General features: G+C 38.9%; 1 protein-coding gene across 1 annotated transcript in view; it reads right to left on the reverse strand.

Annotated features, from left to right (window-relative positions):
* KIF4A (kinesin family member 4A) overlaps positions 1 to 17,848 on the reverse strand; it is a 134,900-nt gene that overhangs the window by 71,792 nt on the left and 45,260 nt on the right. Inside the window, exons 8-10 of the mRNA XM_023202397.2 lie at positions 12,252 to 12,368; positions 11,444 to 11,619; positions 8,087 to 8,148 (exon numbers count right to left, since the gene is read on the reverse strand). Of these exons, the coding sequence (XP_023058165.2) occupies positions 8,087 to 8,148; positions 11,444 to 11,619; positions 12,252 to 12,368 (355 nt within the window). The remainder of the gene's footprint in view (positions 1 to 8,086; positions 8,149 to 11,443; positions 11,620 to 12,251; positions 12,369 to 17,848) is intronic.

Consider the following 17,848-nt stretch of genomic DNA (forward strand, 5'->3'; position numbering starts at 1 on the left):
TAAAATACATGTTCTCTCCCTTTTCTTCCCACACTCAATCCCTCATTAAAGATTAGGGAAGTACAGAAGGGAGAGGTATGGGGGAGGTAGAAGTGACACTGCTCAGGGTCAAAATTTAACCTAATCAACATAAATATATTTCCCATTTACTGTAAAGTTTAGGGAAACAGCATTTGAGAAGTCAAAAAGTTGAAATGATGATCAGCGGCCACTAAGAAAACATTTCACAATTCTTTATAAATAAGTGCTCCCTTCTAAATGCTTGCTTTGCTTGAAACTTATGACCCATAGCCTCTTGTTCATTTGTCTATCAATTTTAAATTGCTTAGAGTGAGTCAAGACAACAATGGTGTCCATTTCAAATATGAGGAAAAGGGAGGGTCAGAAATAGCTTGAAGGAATACATATAGGTAAGAACCTTTGGAATGTATACATATCACTTGGTATCAGTTCCAGACTAGTAAAGCAGACCAATAAGAAGTAGGGCTGTTTTTTGTTTTAATCCACTGGGATGAAATGTTCAAAAGACTGGAAAACAGGACTGGTTAAAAAAAGATCAGAAGAAATATGAAGATTTGATCTGAAGAAGACTGAGGGGGAAATGAATAGTTGTCAAGGCGATGAAAAAGAGAAAAATAAAGGACAGGGAATAGCTGTTCTCAATCTCAATAAAGGATAGAAAAGGACTTCAGGAATAGAGTAGATGCCCTCTCACCCATCTTAAGACCTCCATCAATTTTTATAGAAGATCTTAGAAGGCACTTTATCAAAAGTTAATAGCAAGGCCACACAATAAGGTCTCATATGACACTGTTGAGCATTTACTAAGACTCTTATGAAGGAATGTTCAATTAAAATGCAGACTATAAAAATAAACTATTAGTAAATTTAAGTGTTATTTCCTTATTTATTAAACTGAAAACTTCCATGCGTCATTCATGTAAGCTGACAAGCTTCAAAGTAATGATACTTTTAACTCAATAGTTTTTTATTTCCCTAAAAAATTTCCAGGACTTCTCTAAATGGGAAAATCATATTTAAGTTTAATTGTCGATTTTTCCAAGGAAAATTTAGCACATAGAAGTAGGTTCTTCATTGTAATTTGAGGCAAATTCTTGAATATTTAAATACTACTATAATTAATAATAGTTAACACTTCTATAGCATTATGGGCTAGGCTGTATTCTAAATACTTAATATACATTAAAATTTTAAAATTCTCCCAACAGCCCCCATGAGGTAAGTTCTACTGCTATCCTCATTTTACAGCTGGGGAAACTGAGGCACAAAGAAGTTAAATAACCTATAGCCACACAGCTAGTAGGTAATGTGAAGCTGAGATTTGAGCTCAGCAGTCTAGTTTCAGAGTCCATGCTCTTAACTATTATGCTGACTACAGAGATAGGTACTATAAGAACGCAGAGAATCCTGGATATAAAAGCTCTCACAGTAGTAAGGAAAAAAAAAAAAGAGTTCTTGGCAAGATTATAGATATATTATAGGACTACATGATATAGGATAGCCACGTAATGGGTAAAATCTTTAAAAGTAAAGCAAAAACAGGACCAGGGCCAAACAAAGATCAGACTGAAAAAGAAAATATAACAGAAAGCCAATGTTTTCACACGCTATTTAATTGCCAAGGCTAGGAATTCAAGTAAACTGAGCATGTGCAAATTGACCAACACTCACAGAAAATAAATACAAAAGCTTCAATAACATGTTAAAAAACAAAAGAACATAGTCTAAGGACAAAAAGTGAAAACATTCGTATATGTAAAATGTACTTTTTGTTAATAAGCCTTATAAAATGTCTCTAAAAATACAAATATACATTCTTAAGAAAAGGAGCATCTTTATTTCTCTGTAAAATATTGAACAATTAAGTTTAATTGTTTGATTCATCAACTGTTTCTTATAATCTATTACTTTTGCAGCTGAAACTATTTCCTTTAGTATATTCTAGACAATCAGAAGTCTGGAACTTTTTGTACTAAACTGAAAGGAAAGGAAGATGCGTCAATTGCTTCTACATGAGCATAGTGAGAATAAAATGTAATCAGGAAACCCAGAGTAAATTATCTAAAGGGGGAAAATTAGGAAGAAAGAGGTAGTCATCTCTGGGTGATGAAATTACAGCAACTTTAAGTTTTATTCTCTATACTTCTCTAAATGTTCTACTAGAAGCAATTAGTCACTTTTATAATCAGAAGAAATGAGTAATTGAAAACAAAAATATTGAAAGAAAGTAGGCTCACATCATACATAAGAATAAATACCAAATGCAAAAATGAAATGTAAAAAATAAAACGACATTATTACTAGAAGAAAACATGGGTGAATTCCTCTTTTTCTATTTTTTATTTTTATTTATTTTTGAGACGGAGTCTCGCTCTGTTGCCCAGGTTGGAGTGCAGTGGTTCACGCCATTCTCCTGCCTCAGCCTCCTGAGTAGCTGGGACTACAGGCGCCTGCCACCATGCCCAGCTAATTTTTTGTATTTTTAGTAGAGACAGGGTTTCACCGTGTTAGCCAGGTGATCTCCTGACCTTGTGATCTGCCCACCTCGGCCTCCCAAAGTGCTGGGATCTCCTGACCTTGTGATCTGCCCACCGCGGCCTCCCAAAGTGCTGGGATTACAGGCCACTGTGCCCGGCTGAATTCCTCTTTTAACCTTGGTGTGGGGAACGGCTTTCTAACTGTGAATCCAGAAGCATGCAGAGAATGTAAATGGTATAGCCACTTTGGAAAACAGTTTGGCAGTTTCGTAAAAAGTGAAATATATGACCCAGCAATTCTATTCCCAGGCATTTACCCCATGAAAACACATGTCCATATAAAAACTTACAAGTGAATGTTTGCAGCAGCAGTGTTCATAATAGCCAAAAAGTGGAAACAACCCAAACCTCCATCAACTGGTAAAAGGATGGACAAATATGGCCTATCTAGACAATGGAGCACTATTCTGCAAGAAAAGGGAAGTGCTAACACATGCTGTAACATGGATGAACCACAAAACATACGTGAAAGAAGCCAGACAAAAAAAGACTACATCCTCTATGATTCCATGTACACGAAATGCCTATAATAGGCAAATCTATAAAGGCAGAGAAGAGATTAGTGGTTGCCTTGGTCTGGGAGTGGAAATGAGAGTGATGGCAAATGGGCATGAGGAAATTTTCTGGGGTGATGGACATGTTCTAAAACTGAATTGTGGTGACAGTTGTACAACTCTGTAAATTTAATAAAAATCATTGAACAGTACACATAAGATGACTAAATTTTATGATATGTAAATTTTAGCTCAATAAAGCTGCTGAAAAAATCCAGAGGCAATAAAAAAATAAGCTTTACTGCATAACAATGATAACTTTCTGTATGACAACAACATCATAAAGTAAAAGAAAACTGACAAATTTGGAGAAATTATTTGTAACACACACCACAGACAAAGGGCTAATATCACAAATATATAAAAAACTGTCAAATATAAGGGCCAAACAGGGTTGCTATTATAAAAAAAAAAACACATTGGTAAGGGTGTGGGAAAATTGGAACTTTTGTGCATGGCTGGTGGAGATGTAAAATGGTACAGCCAGGCTGGGGCGCAGTGGCTCACGCCTGTAATCCCAGCACTTTGGGAGGCCGAGGTGGGCAGATCACAAGGTCAGGAGATCGAGACCATCCTGTGAATGGTGAAACCCCATCTCTACTAAAAATACACACACACAAAAAATTAGCTGGGCATGGTGGCGGGCGCCTGTAGTCCAGCTACTTGGGAGGCTGAGGCAGGAGAATGGCGTGAACCCGGGAGGCGGAGCTTACAGTGAGCCGAGATTGCGCCGCTGCACTCCAGCCTGGGTGACAGAGCGAGACTCCGCCTCAATAAATAAACAAACAAATAAATAAATAAGCAAATAAAATAAAAAATGGTACAGTCACTATGGAAAACAGTATGGTGGCTTGATTTAAAAATTAAAAACAGAACTACCATATGATCTAGCTATTTACTTCTAGGTATATACCCAAATGAATTGAAAGCAGGGATATGATCAGATATTTGTACATCCATTTTTTTTGTTGTTGTTGTTGCTTGTTTTGTGTGTGTGTGTCTGTTTTTTTTTTTTTTTTTTGAGACAGGGTCTCACTCTGTTGCCTAGGCTAGAGTGAATGGCATGATCACAGTTCACTGTAGCCTCAGCCTCCCTGGGCTCAGGTGATCCTCTCAACTCCCAAGTAGCTGGGACTACAGGTGCACACCATCATACCTAGCTAATTTTGTATTTTTTTGTAGAGACGGGGTTTTGCCATGTTGCCCAGGCTAGTCTCAAACTCCTAGGCTCAAGCGATCTGCCCACTTTCGTTTCCCAAAGTGCTTAGGATTACAGGCATGAGCCACCACGCCTGGCCCATGTTTTTTTGTTTGTTTGTTTTTAAAGAGAGAATATTACTATGTTGCACAGGCTGAAGCGCAGTGGCTATTCACAGGTGCTATCTTAGCATACTACAGCCTTGAACTCCTAGGTTCAAACAATCCTCCTGCCTCATCCTACTGAGTTGCTGGGACTTCGGCATGCACCACTACACCTAGCTGTACACCCATGCTTATAGCAGCGTCTTTCACGGTAGCTAAAAGATGGAAGCAGTCCAGGTGTCCATCAATGGATGAATGGATACACAACATACAACGAAATATTATTCAATCTTAAAATCAAAGGAAATTGTGACATATGCTACAACATGAATGAACCTTGAAGACATTATGCTAAGTGAAACAAGCCAGTCACAAAAAGACAAATACTGTATGATTCCATTCATATGAGGTACCTAGAGTAGTCAAATTCATACAGACTGAAAGCAGAATGGTGGTTGCCGGGGGCTAGGGGGAGAGAAAATGAGGAGTTATTGTTTAGTGGGTATAGAGTTTAAGTTTTGCAAGATGAAAAAAAGTTTTGGAGGTGGATGGTGGTGATGGCTACACAACATTGTGAATGAACTTAAAGCCATTGAATTGTATGCTTAAAATAATTAAAATGGTAAATTTTATGTTATGTATATTTTACCACAATTTATTTTTAAAAAGAGGCCAAAGGACCAAAAAACCCAATAGAAAAATGAGAAAAGACGTGGACAATTCACCAGCAAAAAAAGTGGCCCTTAAATATGTGAAAAAATGCTCAAATTCACTCATAAGACATACAAAGTAAAACAACACTGAGATAGCATTTCTCAACTATCAGACTGCCAAAAATTGAACAAGTATGACAATACATTCCATTGGTGAGGCTGTGGGGAAACAGGCTTTCTCATACACTGCTGGTAGGAATGCAAACTGGTACATCTCTTCTGGAGGCGAATATATCTTATAAAGGTACAAATGTACTTACCTTTTGTCCCAGCAATCCAACTTCTAGAAACCTACCCTTAAGATAAACTTCTGACAGTACAAAAATATATACACACAGGTTATTCACTGCAGCATGTTCGTAATTGCAAAACATTGGAAACAACCTAAATGTGCATACATAGGAAAGGGGTTGAATTGATATGTATGGCACATGTCCACAATAAAAGTACTATGCACCTGCAAAAAAGAATGAGGAAGACTTCTCTGAACTGGTTAGAGATGATTTCCAGGAAATACTGAACAAAGCAAAGCCACAAAGAGTATACAATCACTACATACAGTACCCTACCATTCATATGAGAAAAAAAGGTGATATAATAAAATACACAGGTATCTGCTCATTTGTACAAAAGAAATACAAGAAGGCTAAACCAGAAACTAAAGAGATGGGTTAAATACAGGGGTAGGGAGAATAATGGTAGAAAAGAGGTAGAAATAAGGGTGGGAAATAGGAATGGGAACAGAGTTGCAGGGATGGAGAGGGAATGACATTTACCTCACTGAGTATATCCTTTTTCCTTTTTGAAAAAAATTGTGGCACATGTATGCATTAAGTAGTTTCTCATCACCCACTCCCCTCAAACTTCCTACCCTTCCTAGTTGCCAATGTCAATTGTTCCATACTCTAGGTCCATGTGAACACATTATTTGGCTCCCATTTGTAAGTGAGAACATCCAGTATTTAACTTTGTGTTTCTAAGTTGTTACAATGTACATTATTCAGGTGATGGATACACTAAAAGCCCAGACTTCACCACTACACAACATCCATATAATAAAATTGCACTTACATCCCATAAATGTATACAAATACAAATTGGAAAATCATGGGAAACATATAAACATAAAACTTACCATCTTAATCACCTTTAAGTATGCTATTCACTAGTGTTAAGTATATTCACATTGCTTGCTGTGAAACAGATCTCCAGAATGTTTTCATCTTGCCAAACTAAAATTCTATACCCATTAAACAACTTCCCTTTCCCACCTACCCCCCAGTCCCTGGTAACCACCATTCTACTTTGTTTTATGAATTTGACTACTTTAGATACCTCACATAAGTGGAATCGTAGAGTATTTGTCTTTTTGTGACTGGCTTAGTTCACTTAGCATATCTTCAATGTCCACCCATGTTAGCAAGTGACAGGATTCCCTTCCTTTTTAAGGCTGAGTGATATTCTGTTGCATGTATACACCACATTTTATCAGGTCATATGTTGATAGACATTTGGGTTATTCTACTTCTTAACTATTGTGAATAGTGCCACTATGAACATGGTCGTGAAGAAATCTCTGAGACCTTGCTTTCAATTATTTTGGATATATACACAGAAGTGGGATTGCTGGATCATATGGTAAGTCTAGTTTTAAGTTTTTCAGGAACCTCCATGCTGTTTTCCATAGTGGTTACATCATTTTACAATCCCACCAACAGTGTACAAGGTTTCCAATTTCTCTATATCTTCACATCCTTGCCAACACCTCTTATTTTCAGTTATTTATCTATTTATTTATGTAAGAGTAGCCATGCTAATGGGCATGAGGTGATATCTCATTGGGGTTTAATTTGCATTTCTCTGGTCTAAGTATATCCTTTTGTATAACTCTGACTCTTAGATCCATTATGTTTCACATACCTAAAATATAAACAAAAAAAAGTAACTAAGATTTAGGGGGAGAGTGCCTAAAAGGGAATACAAACAGTAACTGTGGGAAACGTTATCTTGCTTAGATTCTCTAAGCCTAAAGATAAAAAGAACTGTACAAAAATGCTGTAATCTATTTCATAAAAAGTATTTCCCACAGAGATATAGGCTAATAATTCTGAAACTACTTTATGTGTATAGTAGAACTGAACAAGTAAATAAATAGATTGCAGATGAGAGCTGGGTTTCTTACTGTTGGAGAAAGAAATTACAAATAAGGAAAGGGGAAAAACCAAAATGAACCCTGTCACATTGGAATGGTATCAGAGGTGTCAGAATAAACTCATGGTTTGTAATATATATGCAGGTAGATATATTCAAAAATATAGATGAAGGTGTATGTGTACGTTACTACACATGTAGACTATTTCTGAGCTCTACCTGCTCAGAGTGCTTAGAAGCAGTAAAACTCTAGTAACAATAAACACAGCTGGCGCTAGTACCCAAATCTTGGTTTCTAAACACAATTTTCCATCGACAAAAAAAGAAAGGAACTAGGGCTCCTTGGAGACATGGTTGATTCCAGAACTGGGGCAGGGAAAATACAAGATGAGTTTGGAAACTCTTGTAGAAATGATCAAAAACTTGAGAAGAGCCAACCTGAAGGAGCTCCTAATGGACAAAGCAGGAACAATTTGAGCAAAAAAACAAATAATAGTGCTGGATGTTAACCCATAGAATAAAATAAATATCCATGAATCTATACAAATATAACTAGATGTCAAACAAATGAGGAAGAAGAGACAGCTCTTCCTCACAATAGAATTCCAATTAATAAATTTCTGAGGCCAGAACCATGCTCTTTCTGTTACATTAGGCTGCTTTAAACATAACTAAGTCCTAAATAGTCAGCAAAATTGGTAAGATCCTTACCTTGACACCAAGTGCTAGCAGAAACCAGGGAAAAACTATTATTAGGAAAAATAGCCTCTACTAGAATACACAATTAAAATTAATCTATGACTCTTACTTTATAGATCCAGGCAGGGTACCTCCATGGGCTTGTAGCAACAAGACTTGTAGCTGTTGTACCTGGGAGAAGCAAAGAAACATAATCAGCTAGCCACCAACCAAATGCTACTCATCCCTTGGCAGTAAAATTACCACAATTAGCAACAGAGTAATTTTACTAAATGTCTATGAAATCTAAGGCAAATAGCATATCTTAGATACTACCAAAGGCATCATACATAGTTGATGATCCAATGATAACAGGACAATCAGCATTACATGAACAACTATTAAGTAGAAGATGAGTTGTCCATTTTATCTACATCTTAATGAGTTTTTACTGAGCACCTATTTTTCTTCTTCTTTTTTTTTTTTTTTGGAGACAGAGTCTTGCTCTGTCGCCCAGGCTGGAGTGCAGTGGCACTTCTGCCTCCCAGGTTCAAGTGATTCTCCTGCCTCAGTCTCCCAAGTAGCTGGGACTACCGGCGCCCACCACTACACCCAGCTAATTTTTGTATTTTTTGTAGAGACAGGGTTTCACCATGTTGGCCAGCCTGGTCTTGAATTCCTGACCTCAATTGATCCGCTGACCTCATCCTCCCAGTGCGGGACTTACACGTGTAAGCCACTGCTCCTGGCCTTGAGTACCTGTTTTTCAAAATCAGTCTCAGCACTGGGCTAGACAATGTTCGGACATATAAAAATAAAATACGACTCCTACTCTCAAGTTTACAATCTAGTTAAGAAAGATAAGCCTAAGGTCTAAAATAGTAGGAAATAATACAAGACAGAATAAGCAAATTAACAAAGACCTAAACAGTCAAAGGGAGGCTTCACGGAGATGGATCTTAAACCAGAGCGCATGTATAAGCATCCTCTCCCATTCCCTCCTATGACACAAGGGGAGTTGTTCTCCCTCCCAAGACTGGTCTCCTTGCATGTGCTTTGGATTCCTACTCTTCGCACCATCTTATGAATCTTACTCTGTTATCCCTTCTCTCTTCTATATTTTCAATTTCTCCCTTTCTATAAGATCCTTCCTATTAAGATTAAAACATGTTCAAGTCTCTCCCATCTTAAACAAAACAAAAGCATCTTCCCCAACCCCACTTCCTATCTCCCTTACCCTATTTCTCTCTTTTTTCACAAAGTTTGAGAGAGTAATACACCAATTGCCTTCATTTCCTTTCGCTCGCCACTCAGTTGCTCCTCGACTTACCCTAATATGACTGCCTACATCATTCCAATGAAATAACTTGCCCAAGTTACAAATGAGCTGCATGTCACCAAATCCAATGAGAATTTTCCAGTCTTCATTTTACTTGACTGACTGTTTGGTAGCATTTGGCTTACAAGACACATTTTCCTGGTTTTCCTTCTATTCTTCTAACTCATCTTCTAAGTCTCCTTCTTGGTTCATCTTTGCTCCACTTGTCCTTTAAATGGTAAAGTCCCCCAAAGCTCAGTAGGAGTTTTCTTACTTACGTTCTCCTTATATTCTCTTCTGAATGTCTCATCTCTGCCTCTGGTTTCTATTACCTGAAACTGGTGACTTCCAAAATTACCTCAAGCACAGATCTTTCTGAACTTCAGACTTTTATATTCAACTATCTACCTGATATTTCCACTTAGTTGTCTGGTATCCTCAAACCCGGTCCTTTTCCAGTGTAACCCAGGTCAGTGAATATCCAGTTCCAAATGCCAGAAATCTGGGTGTCATTCCCTTATCTAATTCATTGGTTTCTTCCTTCTATCACCACTGCCAGCACTCTAAGTCCAAGTCATCATTATCTCTCGCTTAGATTACTGCAGTACCTTCTTAAATGATCCCCATGAATCTACTCTTGCTTTACTACATTTCTATACAGCAGCTAGGCCATTGTTTAAAAATGTAAATTATCAAGTTACTACCTGGCTTAAATCCTTCTTAACATAGTCCATGAGTCCTGGATCAGTCCTCTGCTTTCCCTCTAGCCTTATCCTGGAATACAGGCACATCTCAGTTTATTGTGCTTCACTTTACTGCACCTCACAGATACTGTGTTTTTTTATAAATTGAAGGTCTGTGGCAACCCTGAATTAAGCAAGGCTATTGGCACCATTTTTCCAACAGCATATGCTCATTTCATGTCTCTGTGTCAACAATTTTTTAGCAATAAAGTATTTTTAAATTAAGGTATGTACATGGTTTTAAGACATAATGGTATTGCACATTTAATAGACTACAGTATAGTGTAAATATAATTTTCTATGCACTGGAAAACAAAAAAATTGTGTGACTCACTTTATTGTAATATTTGCTTTATTGTGGTGGTCTGGAACTAAGCCCACAACATCCTTAAGGTAAGCCTGTACTCTTTCCTTGCTTTCTACACTCTAGCCACACTGGCATTCTTTGAGGTCTTCAAATGCACTGTACTTCTGTCCTATCTCAGACCCTTCCAGCACTTGCTATATGCCAAGTACTGTTCTAAGTGCTTTACATGTATTAAGTTATTTAACCCTCATGAAAACCCTAAGAAGAAGGTATTATTATTATTTCTACTGTACAGATAGGGATACCAACGCACAGAGAACTTGCCCAAGGTACATAGCTAGTGAGTTACAGAGCTAAGATTTCAACATGGGCAGGCTAGATGCAGTGTCAGTGCTCCTGGCCACTATACAGCTGTCCCTATGTATATGCAGGGGATTGGCTCCCCTGCATATACATTTTTGTATACCCTGTGCGTATACAAAAATGTACACGCATAGTCCAGTCCTGCAGTCAGCCCTGCAGAATCCACATGTACAAAAAGTTTACACGTGGGTTTCTCATCCTGCAAAGATCGTATTTTTGATCTGTGTTTGCTTGGACCAAACTCCTATTGTTCGAGAATCAACTGTACTTTGCTACCTATGTTTCTTCTCTCTAGAACTCTCTTCTTTGTTTTGTGCAGTGATTTATTTTCCTTCTTCTAGTCATGCCCACTTCTAATCTATTTTCTCTATACTTGCTAGAGTGATCTCCCCAAAACACACATTTCATCATATCACCCTCCTACTTAAAACTCTTCAATGGCTCTTCACAGCTTTCAGGTTGAATTTCAAATTCTTTAACAAGTCATATAAGGAACTTCAGAATTTAGCCCCTGTCTACACCTCTCATCTCATCTCTCACTGCTCACTTCTTCTTTGTCAGTGAACTCTCCAGTGCTACCCCTAATCTTAAATGGACAGGAAACATGTTAATAGGAGTTATTTTAAGAGGTCCCCAAACTAACATGCCTAATCAACATCTCTAAACTTCTGATAGAGAAGAAACTGAGAAACAGAAGCTCTACCATTCCACTCACATACTTGTAATTTTTCCCGTCAAATTTTAAGTCCCTTATACCTGTTGCTTTAGATGATTAAGTTCAGCTGTCTGGGGATCAATATTAACAATAGGTTTGTTCTTGATTTTTCTTGCTCTGTCAGCATAGCGAAGGGTATTTAATGTTTCCTCTAGATTGGAGTCAGCAGGACTCACACAGGCTATCATAAGAGTATGGCTATTACCTCCTAGAGAATCTGAAAAAGAACAATAAAGAATGAAAGGAAATGAAATCAAACAAGTAGGATATAAGCAAAGCCGTCCATTCGGGTTGGTGACTTAAAATTCAGAGCTATAAGAAAACGTTCTTAATGTTTTTTATATTGAAACAATAGGAAATATATAGATATCTAAGATTTCTGATGTGATATACATTTAAATCCTATTGTATGTGTCCCCATTCTCAAAAGGGATTGTGATTTCAGCAGTTAATCAGGTTAAAACAACTGGGGCCTGGCCTAAGTAAGTTAGGAGCCACTAGTGAAATTAAACATTCTTAGGATGCCCCCTCTAGGTGGATCTTAACTCTCCAGGGAATTCTGCTTAGCAGCACTAATAATTAAAGAAACAGTAACCAAATTCATTTTCAGGTGCAAAGTATAAGGTACAGTTGGTGCACTACAGATTTCTTGGCTCTCAATGTCATATATGAAGATATTTTTCCATTATCTTAGAAACCTGCTTGCCAACAGCACTCTCTCATATTTATCAATTAGACAACTGTGTATGTCACAGTACAAATAGCTGGCTTTTTACCTGTTTCATCTTTGCTTTCTCAGCACTATCATTTTGAGTTACTCTCTTATTTTTAGAGGCACTTTGGGCTTACCTTGAAGCAGTCGAGTCAACTTGGAATCTCTGTAGGGCACAAAGCCACCCTTTTTGTCATCTCCAAGAGCACTGATTACATTTCCCAAACATAGGAGGCCTCGGTTTATATTAATACCTAACAGCAGGAAACGAAATTTAAATTGCTTGGTAACGCATCCAACATATACCGACATTTCTTCTGAGAAACGGAAAAGAAATTAAGACCCCATAAAAATATTGAGTCATCACAACAAATAAAGATAATTTTAGACCAATATCCCTGATGAAAATCAATACAAAATACTCAATAAAATATTGGCAAACCGAATCCAGCAGCACATCAAAAAGCTTATCCACCATGATCAAGTGGGCTTCATCCCTGGGGATAAAGGCTGGTTCAACATACGCAAATCAATAAATGTAATCCAGCATATAAACAGAACCAAAGACAAAAACTACATGATTATCTCAATACATGCAGAAAAGACCTCTGACAAAATTCAACAGCCCTTCATGCTAAAAACGCTCAATAAATTTCGTATTGATGGGACGTATCTCAAAATAATAAGAGCTATTTATGACAAACTCACAGCCAATATCATACTGAACGGGCAAAAACTGGAAGCATTCCCTTTGAAAACTGGCACAAGACAGGGATGCCCTCTCTCACCACTCCTATTCAACATAGTGTTGGAAGTTCTGGCCAGGGCGATCAGGCAGGAGAAAGAAATAAAGGGTATTCAATTAGGAAAAGAGGAAGTCACATTGTCCCTGCTTGCAGATGACATGATTGTATATTTAGAAAACCCCATCGTCTCAGCCCAAAATCTCCTTAAGCTGATAAGCAACTTCAGCGAAGTCTCAGGATACAAAATCAATGTGCAAAAATCACAAGCATTCTTATACACCAATAACACACAAACAGAGAGCCAAATCATGAGTGAACTTCCATTCACAATTGCTTCAAAGAGAATAAAATACCTAGGCATCCAACTTACAAGGGGCCACTGCTCAACGAAATAAAAGAGGACACAAACAAATGGAAGAACATTCCATGCTCATGGAATCAATATCGTGAAAATGGCCATACTGCCCAAGGTTATTTATAGATTCAATGCCATCCCCATCAAGCTACCAATGACTTTCTTCACAGAATTGGAAAAAACTACTTTAAAGTTCATACGGAACCAAAAAAGAGCCCGCATTGCCAAGACAATCCTAAGCCAAAAGAACAAACCTGGAGGCATCACGCTATCTGACTTCAAACGATACTACAAGGCTATAGTAACCAAAACAGCATGGTACTGGTACCAAAACAGACAGAACAGAGCCCTCAGACATAATACCACACATCTACAACCATCTGATCTTTGACAAACTTGACAAAAACAAGAAATGGAGGAAGGATTCCCTATTTAGTAAACGGTGCTGGGAAAACTGGCTAGCCATATGTAGAAAGCTGAAACTGGATCCCTTCCTTACACTTTATACAAACATCAATTCAAGATGGATTAGAGACTTAAATGTTAGACCTAAAACCATAAAAACCCTAGAAGAAAACCTAGGCAATACCATTCAGGACATAGGCATGGGCAAGGATTTCATGTCTAAAACACCAAAAGCAATGGCAACAAAAGTTGAAATTGACAAATGGGATCTAATTAAACTAAAGAGCTTCTACACAGCAAAAGAAACTACCATCAGAGTGAACACGCAACCTACAGAATGGGAGAAAATTTTTGCGATCTACTCATCTGACAAAGGGCTAATATCCAGAATCTACAAAGAACTCAAACAAATTTACAAGAAAAAAACAAACAACCCCATCCAAAAGTGGGCGAAGGATATGAATGGATACTTCTCAAAAGAAGACATTTATGCAGCCGACACATGAAACAATGCTCATCATCACTGGCCATCAGAGAATCAAAACCACAATGAGATACCATCTCACACCAGTTAGAACGGCGATCATTAAAAAGTCAGGAAACAACATGTGCTGGAGAGGATGTGGAGAAATAGGAACACTTTTACACTGTTGGTGGGAGTATAAACTAGTTCAACCATTGTGGGAGACAGTGTGGCGATTCCTCAAGGATCCAGAACTAGAAATACCATTTGACCCAGCCATCCCATTACTGGGTATATACCCAAAGGATTATAAATCATGCTGCATACAAAGACACATGCACACGTATGTTTACTGTGGCACTATTCACAATAGCAAAGACTTGGAACCAACCCAAATGTCCATCAGTGATAGACTGGAGTAAGAAAATGTGGCACATATACACCATGGAATACTATGCAGTCATAAAAAAGGATGAGTTCATGTCCTTTGTAGGGACATGGATGAAGCTGGAAACCATCATTCTGAGCAAACTATCACAAGGACAAAAAACCAGACACCGCATGTTCTCACTCATAGGTGGGAATTGAATAATGAGAACGCTTGGACACAGGAAGGGGAACATCACACACCGGGGCCTGTCGTGGGCTGGGGGGAGGTGGGAAGGATAGCATTAGGAGATATACCTAATGTAAATGACGAGTAAATGGGTGCAGCACACCAACATGGCACATGTATACATATATAACAAACCTGCATGTTGTGCACATGTACCCTAGAACTTAAAGTATAATAAAAAAAAAAAAATGTATGCATCACTGGTATATTGAAAATATAATATGTCATTAGACTTAAAAAAATATTGAGTCATCAATCTTGAGAAAACTTCTTAATGTTGTTCACTTTTTGGAGTGCCTCTTTAAGTAAAGGACAAAGGTCCAAATGTTGGATATGTACGATTGAGTCCACTGACACTTCTTGCCCTTTCCCATGGAAACAAAGCAGACAGATAAATAACTATCACCATGACAACCATCTGTATAGTTATTTACTTTTTATATCCATTGTGATAATCTTTAAATTAATGCTGTGAAATTGGATGAACAGGGTTTTTTTTTTTTTTTTTTAACATATCATCATCATTATTTTCATTATCATTCTCATTTTACAGATAAAGAAAGAAGCGTGGGGGCGGAGGAAGATGGCCGAATAGGACACAGCTCCAGTCTCCAACTCCCAGCGCGAGCGACACAGAAGACCGGTGATTTCTGCATTTGCAACTGAGGTACTGGGGTCATCTCACTGGGGAGTGCCGGACAATCGGTGCTGGTCAGCTGTTGCAACCCGATCAGCGAGAGCTGAAGCAGGGCGAGGCATTGCCTCACCTGGGAAGCGCAAGGGGGAAGGGAATTCCTTTTCCTAGCCAGGGGAACTGAGACACACAACACCTGGAAAATCGGGTAATTCCCACCCCAATACTGCGCTTTAAGCAAACGGGCACACAAGAAGATTATACCCACACCTGGCTGGGAGGGTCCCACGCCCACGGAGCCTCCCTCATTGCTAGCACAGCAGTCTGCGATCTAACTGCAAGGCAGCAGCGAGGCTGGGGGAGGGGCACCCGCCATTGCTGAGGCTTAAGTAGGCAAACAAAGCCGCTGGGAAACTCGAACTGGGTGGAGCTCACAGCAGCTCAAGGAATCCTGCCTGTCTCTGTAGACTCCACCTCTGGGGACAGGGCACAGCTAAACAACAATAGGGGAAGCAGCAGAGGCCTATGCAGACGCGAAGGACTCTGTCTGACAGCTTTGAAGAGAGCAGTGGATCTCCCAACACGGAGGTTGAGATCTGAGAAGGGACAGACTGCCTGCTCAAGTGGGTCCCTGACCCCTGAGTAGCCTAACTGGGAGACATCCCCCACTAGGGGCAGTCTGACACCCCACACCTCACAGGGTGGAGTACAGCCCTGAGAGGAAGCTTCCAAAGTAAGAATCAGACAGGTACACTCGCTGTTCAGCAATATTCTATCTTCTGCAACCTCTGCTGCTGATACCCAGGCAAACAGGGTCTGGAGTGGACCTCAAGCAATCTCCAACAGACTTACAGCTGAGGGTCATGACTATTAGAAGGAAAACTATCAAACAGGAAGAACGCCTATACCAAAACCCCATCAGTGCGTCACCATCATCAAAGACCACAGGCAGATAAAACCACAAAGATGGGGAAGAAGCAGGGAAGAAAAGCTGGAAATTCAAAAAATAAGAGCACATCTCCCCCTGCAAAGGAGCGCAGCTCATCGCCAGCAACGGATCAAAGCTGGTCAGAGAATGACTTTGACGAGATGAGAGAAGAAGGCTTCAGTCCATCAAACTTCTCAGAGCTAAAGGAGGAATTACGTACCCAGCGCAAAGAAACTCAAAATCTTGAAAAAAGAGTGGAAGAATTGACAGCTAGACTAATTAATGCAGAGAAGGTCATAAATGAAATGACAGAGATGAAAACCATGACACGAGAAATATGTGACAAATCCACAAGCTTCAGTAACCGACTCGATCAACTGGAAGAAAGAGTATCAACGATTGAGGATCAAATGAATGAAATGAAACGAGAAGAGAAACCAAAAGAAAAAAGAAGAAAAAGAAATGAACAAAGCCTGCAAGAAGTATGGGATTATGTAAAAAGACCAAATCTACGTCTGATTGGGGTGCCTGAAAGTGAGGGGGAAAATGGATCCAAGTTGGAAAACACTCTTCAGGATATCATCCAGGAGAACTTCCCCAACCTAGTGGGGCAGGCCAACATTCAAATTCAGGAAATACAGAGAACACCACAAAGATACTCCTCGAGAAGAGCAACTCCAAGACACATAATTGCCAGATTCACCAAAGTTGAAATGAAGGAAAAAATCTTAAGGGCAGCCAGAGAGAAAGGTCGGGTTACCCACAAAGGGAAGCCCATCAGACTAACTGCAGACCTCTCGGCAGAAACTCTACAAGCCAGAAGAGAGTGGGGGCCAATAGTCAACATTCTTAAAGAAAAGAATTTTAACCCCAGAATTTCATATCCAGCCAAACTAAGTTTCATAAGTGAAGGAGAAATAAAATCCTTTACAGATAAGCAAATGCTTAGAGATTTTGTCACCACCAGGCCTGCCTTACAAGAGACCCTGAAGGAAGCCCTAAACATGGAAAGGAACAACCGGTACCAGCCATTGCAAAAACATGCCAAAATGTAAAGACCATCGAGGCTAGGAAGAAACTGCATCAACTAACGAGCAAAATAACCAGTTAATATCATAATGGCAGGATCAAGTTCACACATAACAATATTAACCTTAAATGTTAATGGACTAAATGCTCCAGTTAAAAGACACAGACTGGCAAACTCGATAAAGAGTCAAGACCCATCAGTCTGCTGTATTCAGGAGACCCATCTCACATGCAGAGACATACATAGGCTCAAAATAAAGGGATGGAGGAAGATCTACCAAGCAAATGGAGAACAAAAAAAAGCAGGGGTTGCAATCCTGGTCTCTGATAAAATAGACTTTAAACCATCAAAGATCAAAAGAGACAAAGAAGGCCATTACATAATGGTAAAGGGATCAATTCAACAGGAAGAGCTAACTATCCTAAATATATATGCACCCAATACAGGAGCACCCAAATTCATAAAGCAAGTCCTTAGAGACTTACAAAGAGACTTAGACTCCCATACAATAATAATGGGAGACTTCAACACTCCACTGTCAACATTAGACAGATCAA

Source organism: Piliocolobus tephrosceles, chromosome 12, assembly GCF_002776525.5.
Source record: "Piliocolobus tephrosceles isolate RC106 chromosome 12, ASM277652v3, whole genome shotgun sequence".
NCBI lineage: Eukaryota > Metazoa > Chordata > Mammalia > Primates > Cercopithecidae > Piliocolobus > Piliocolobus tephrosceles.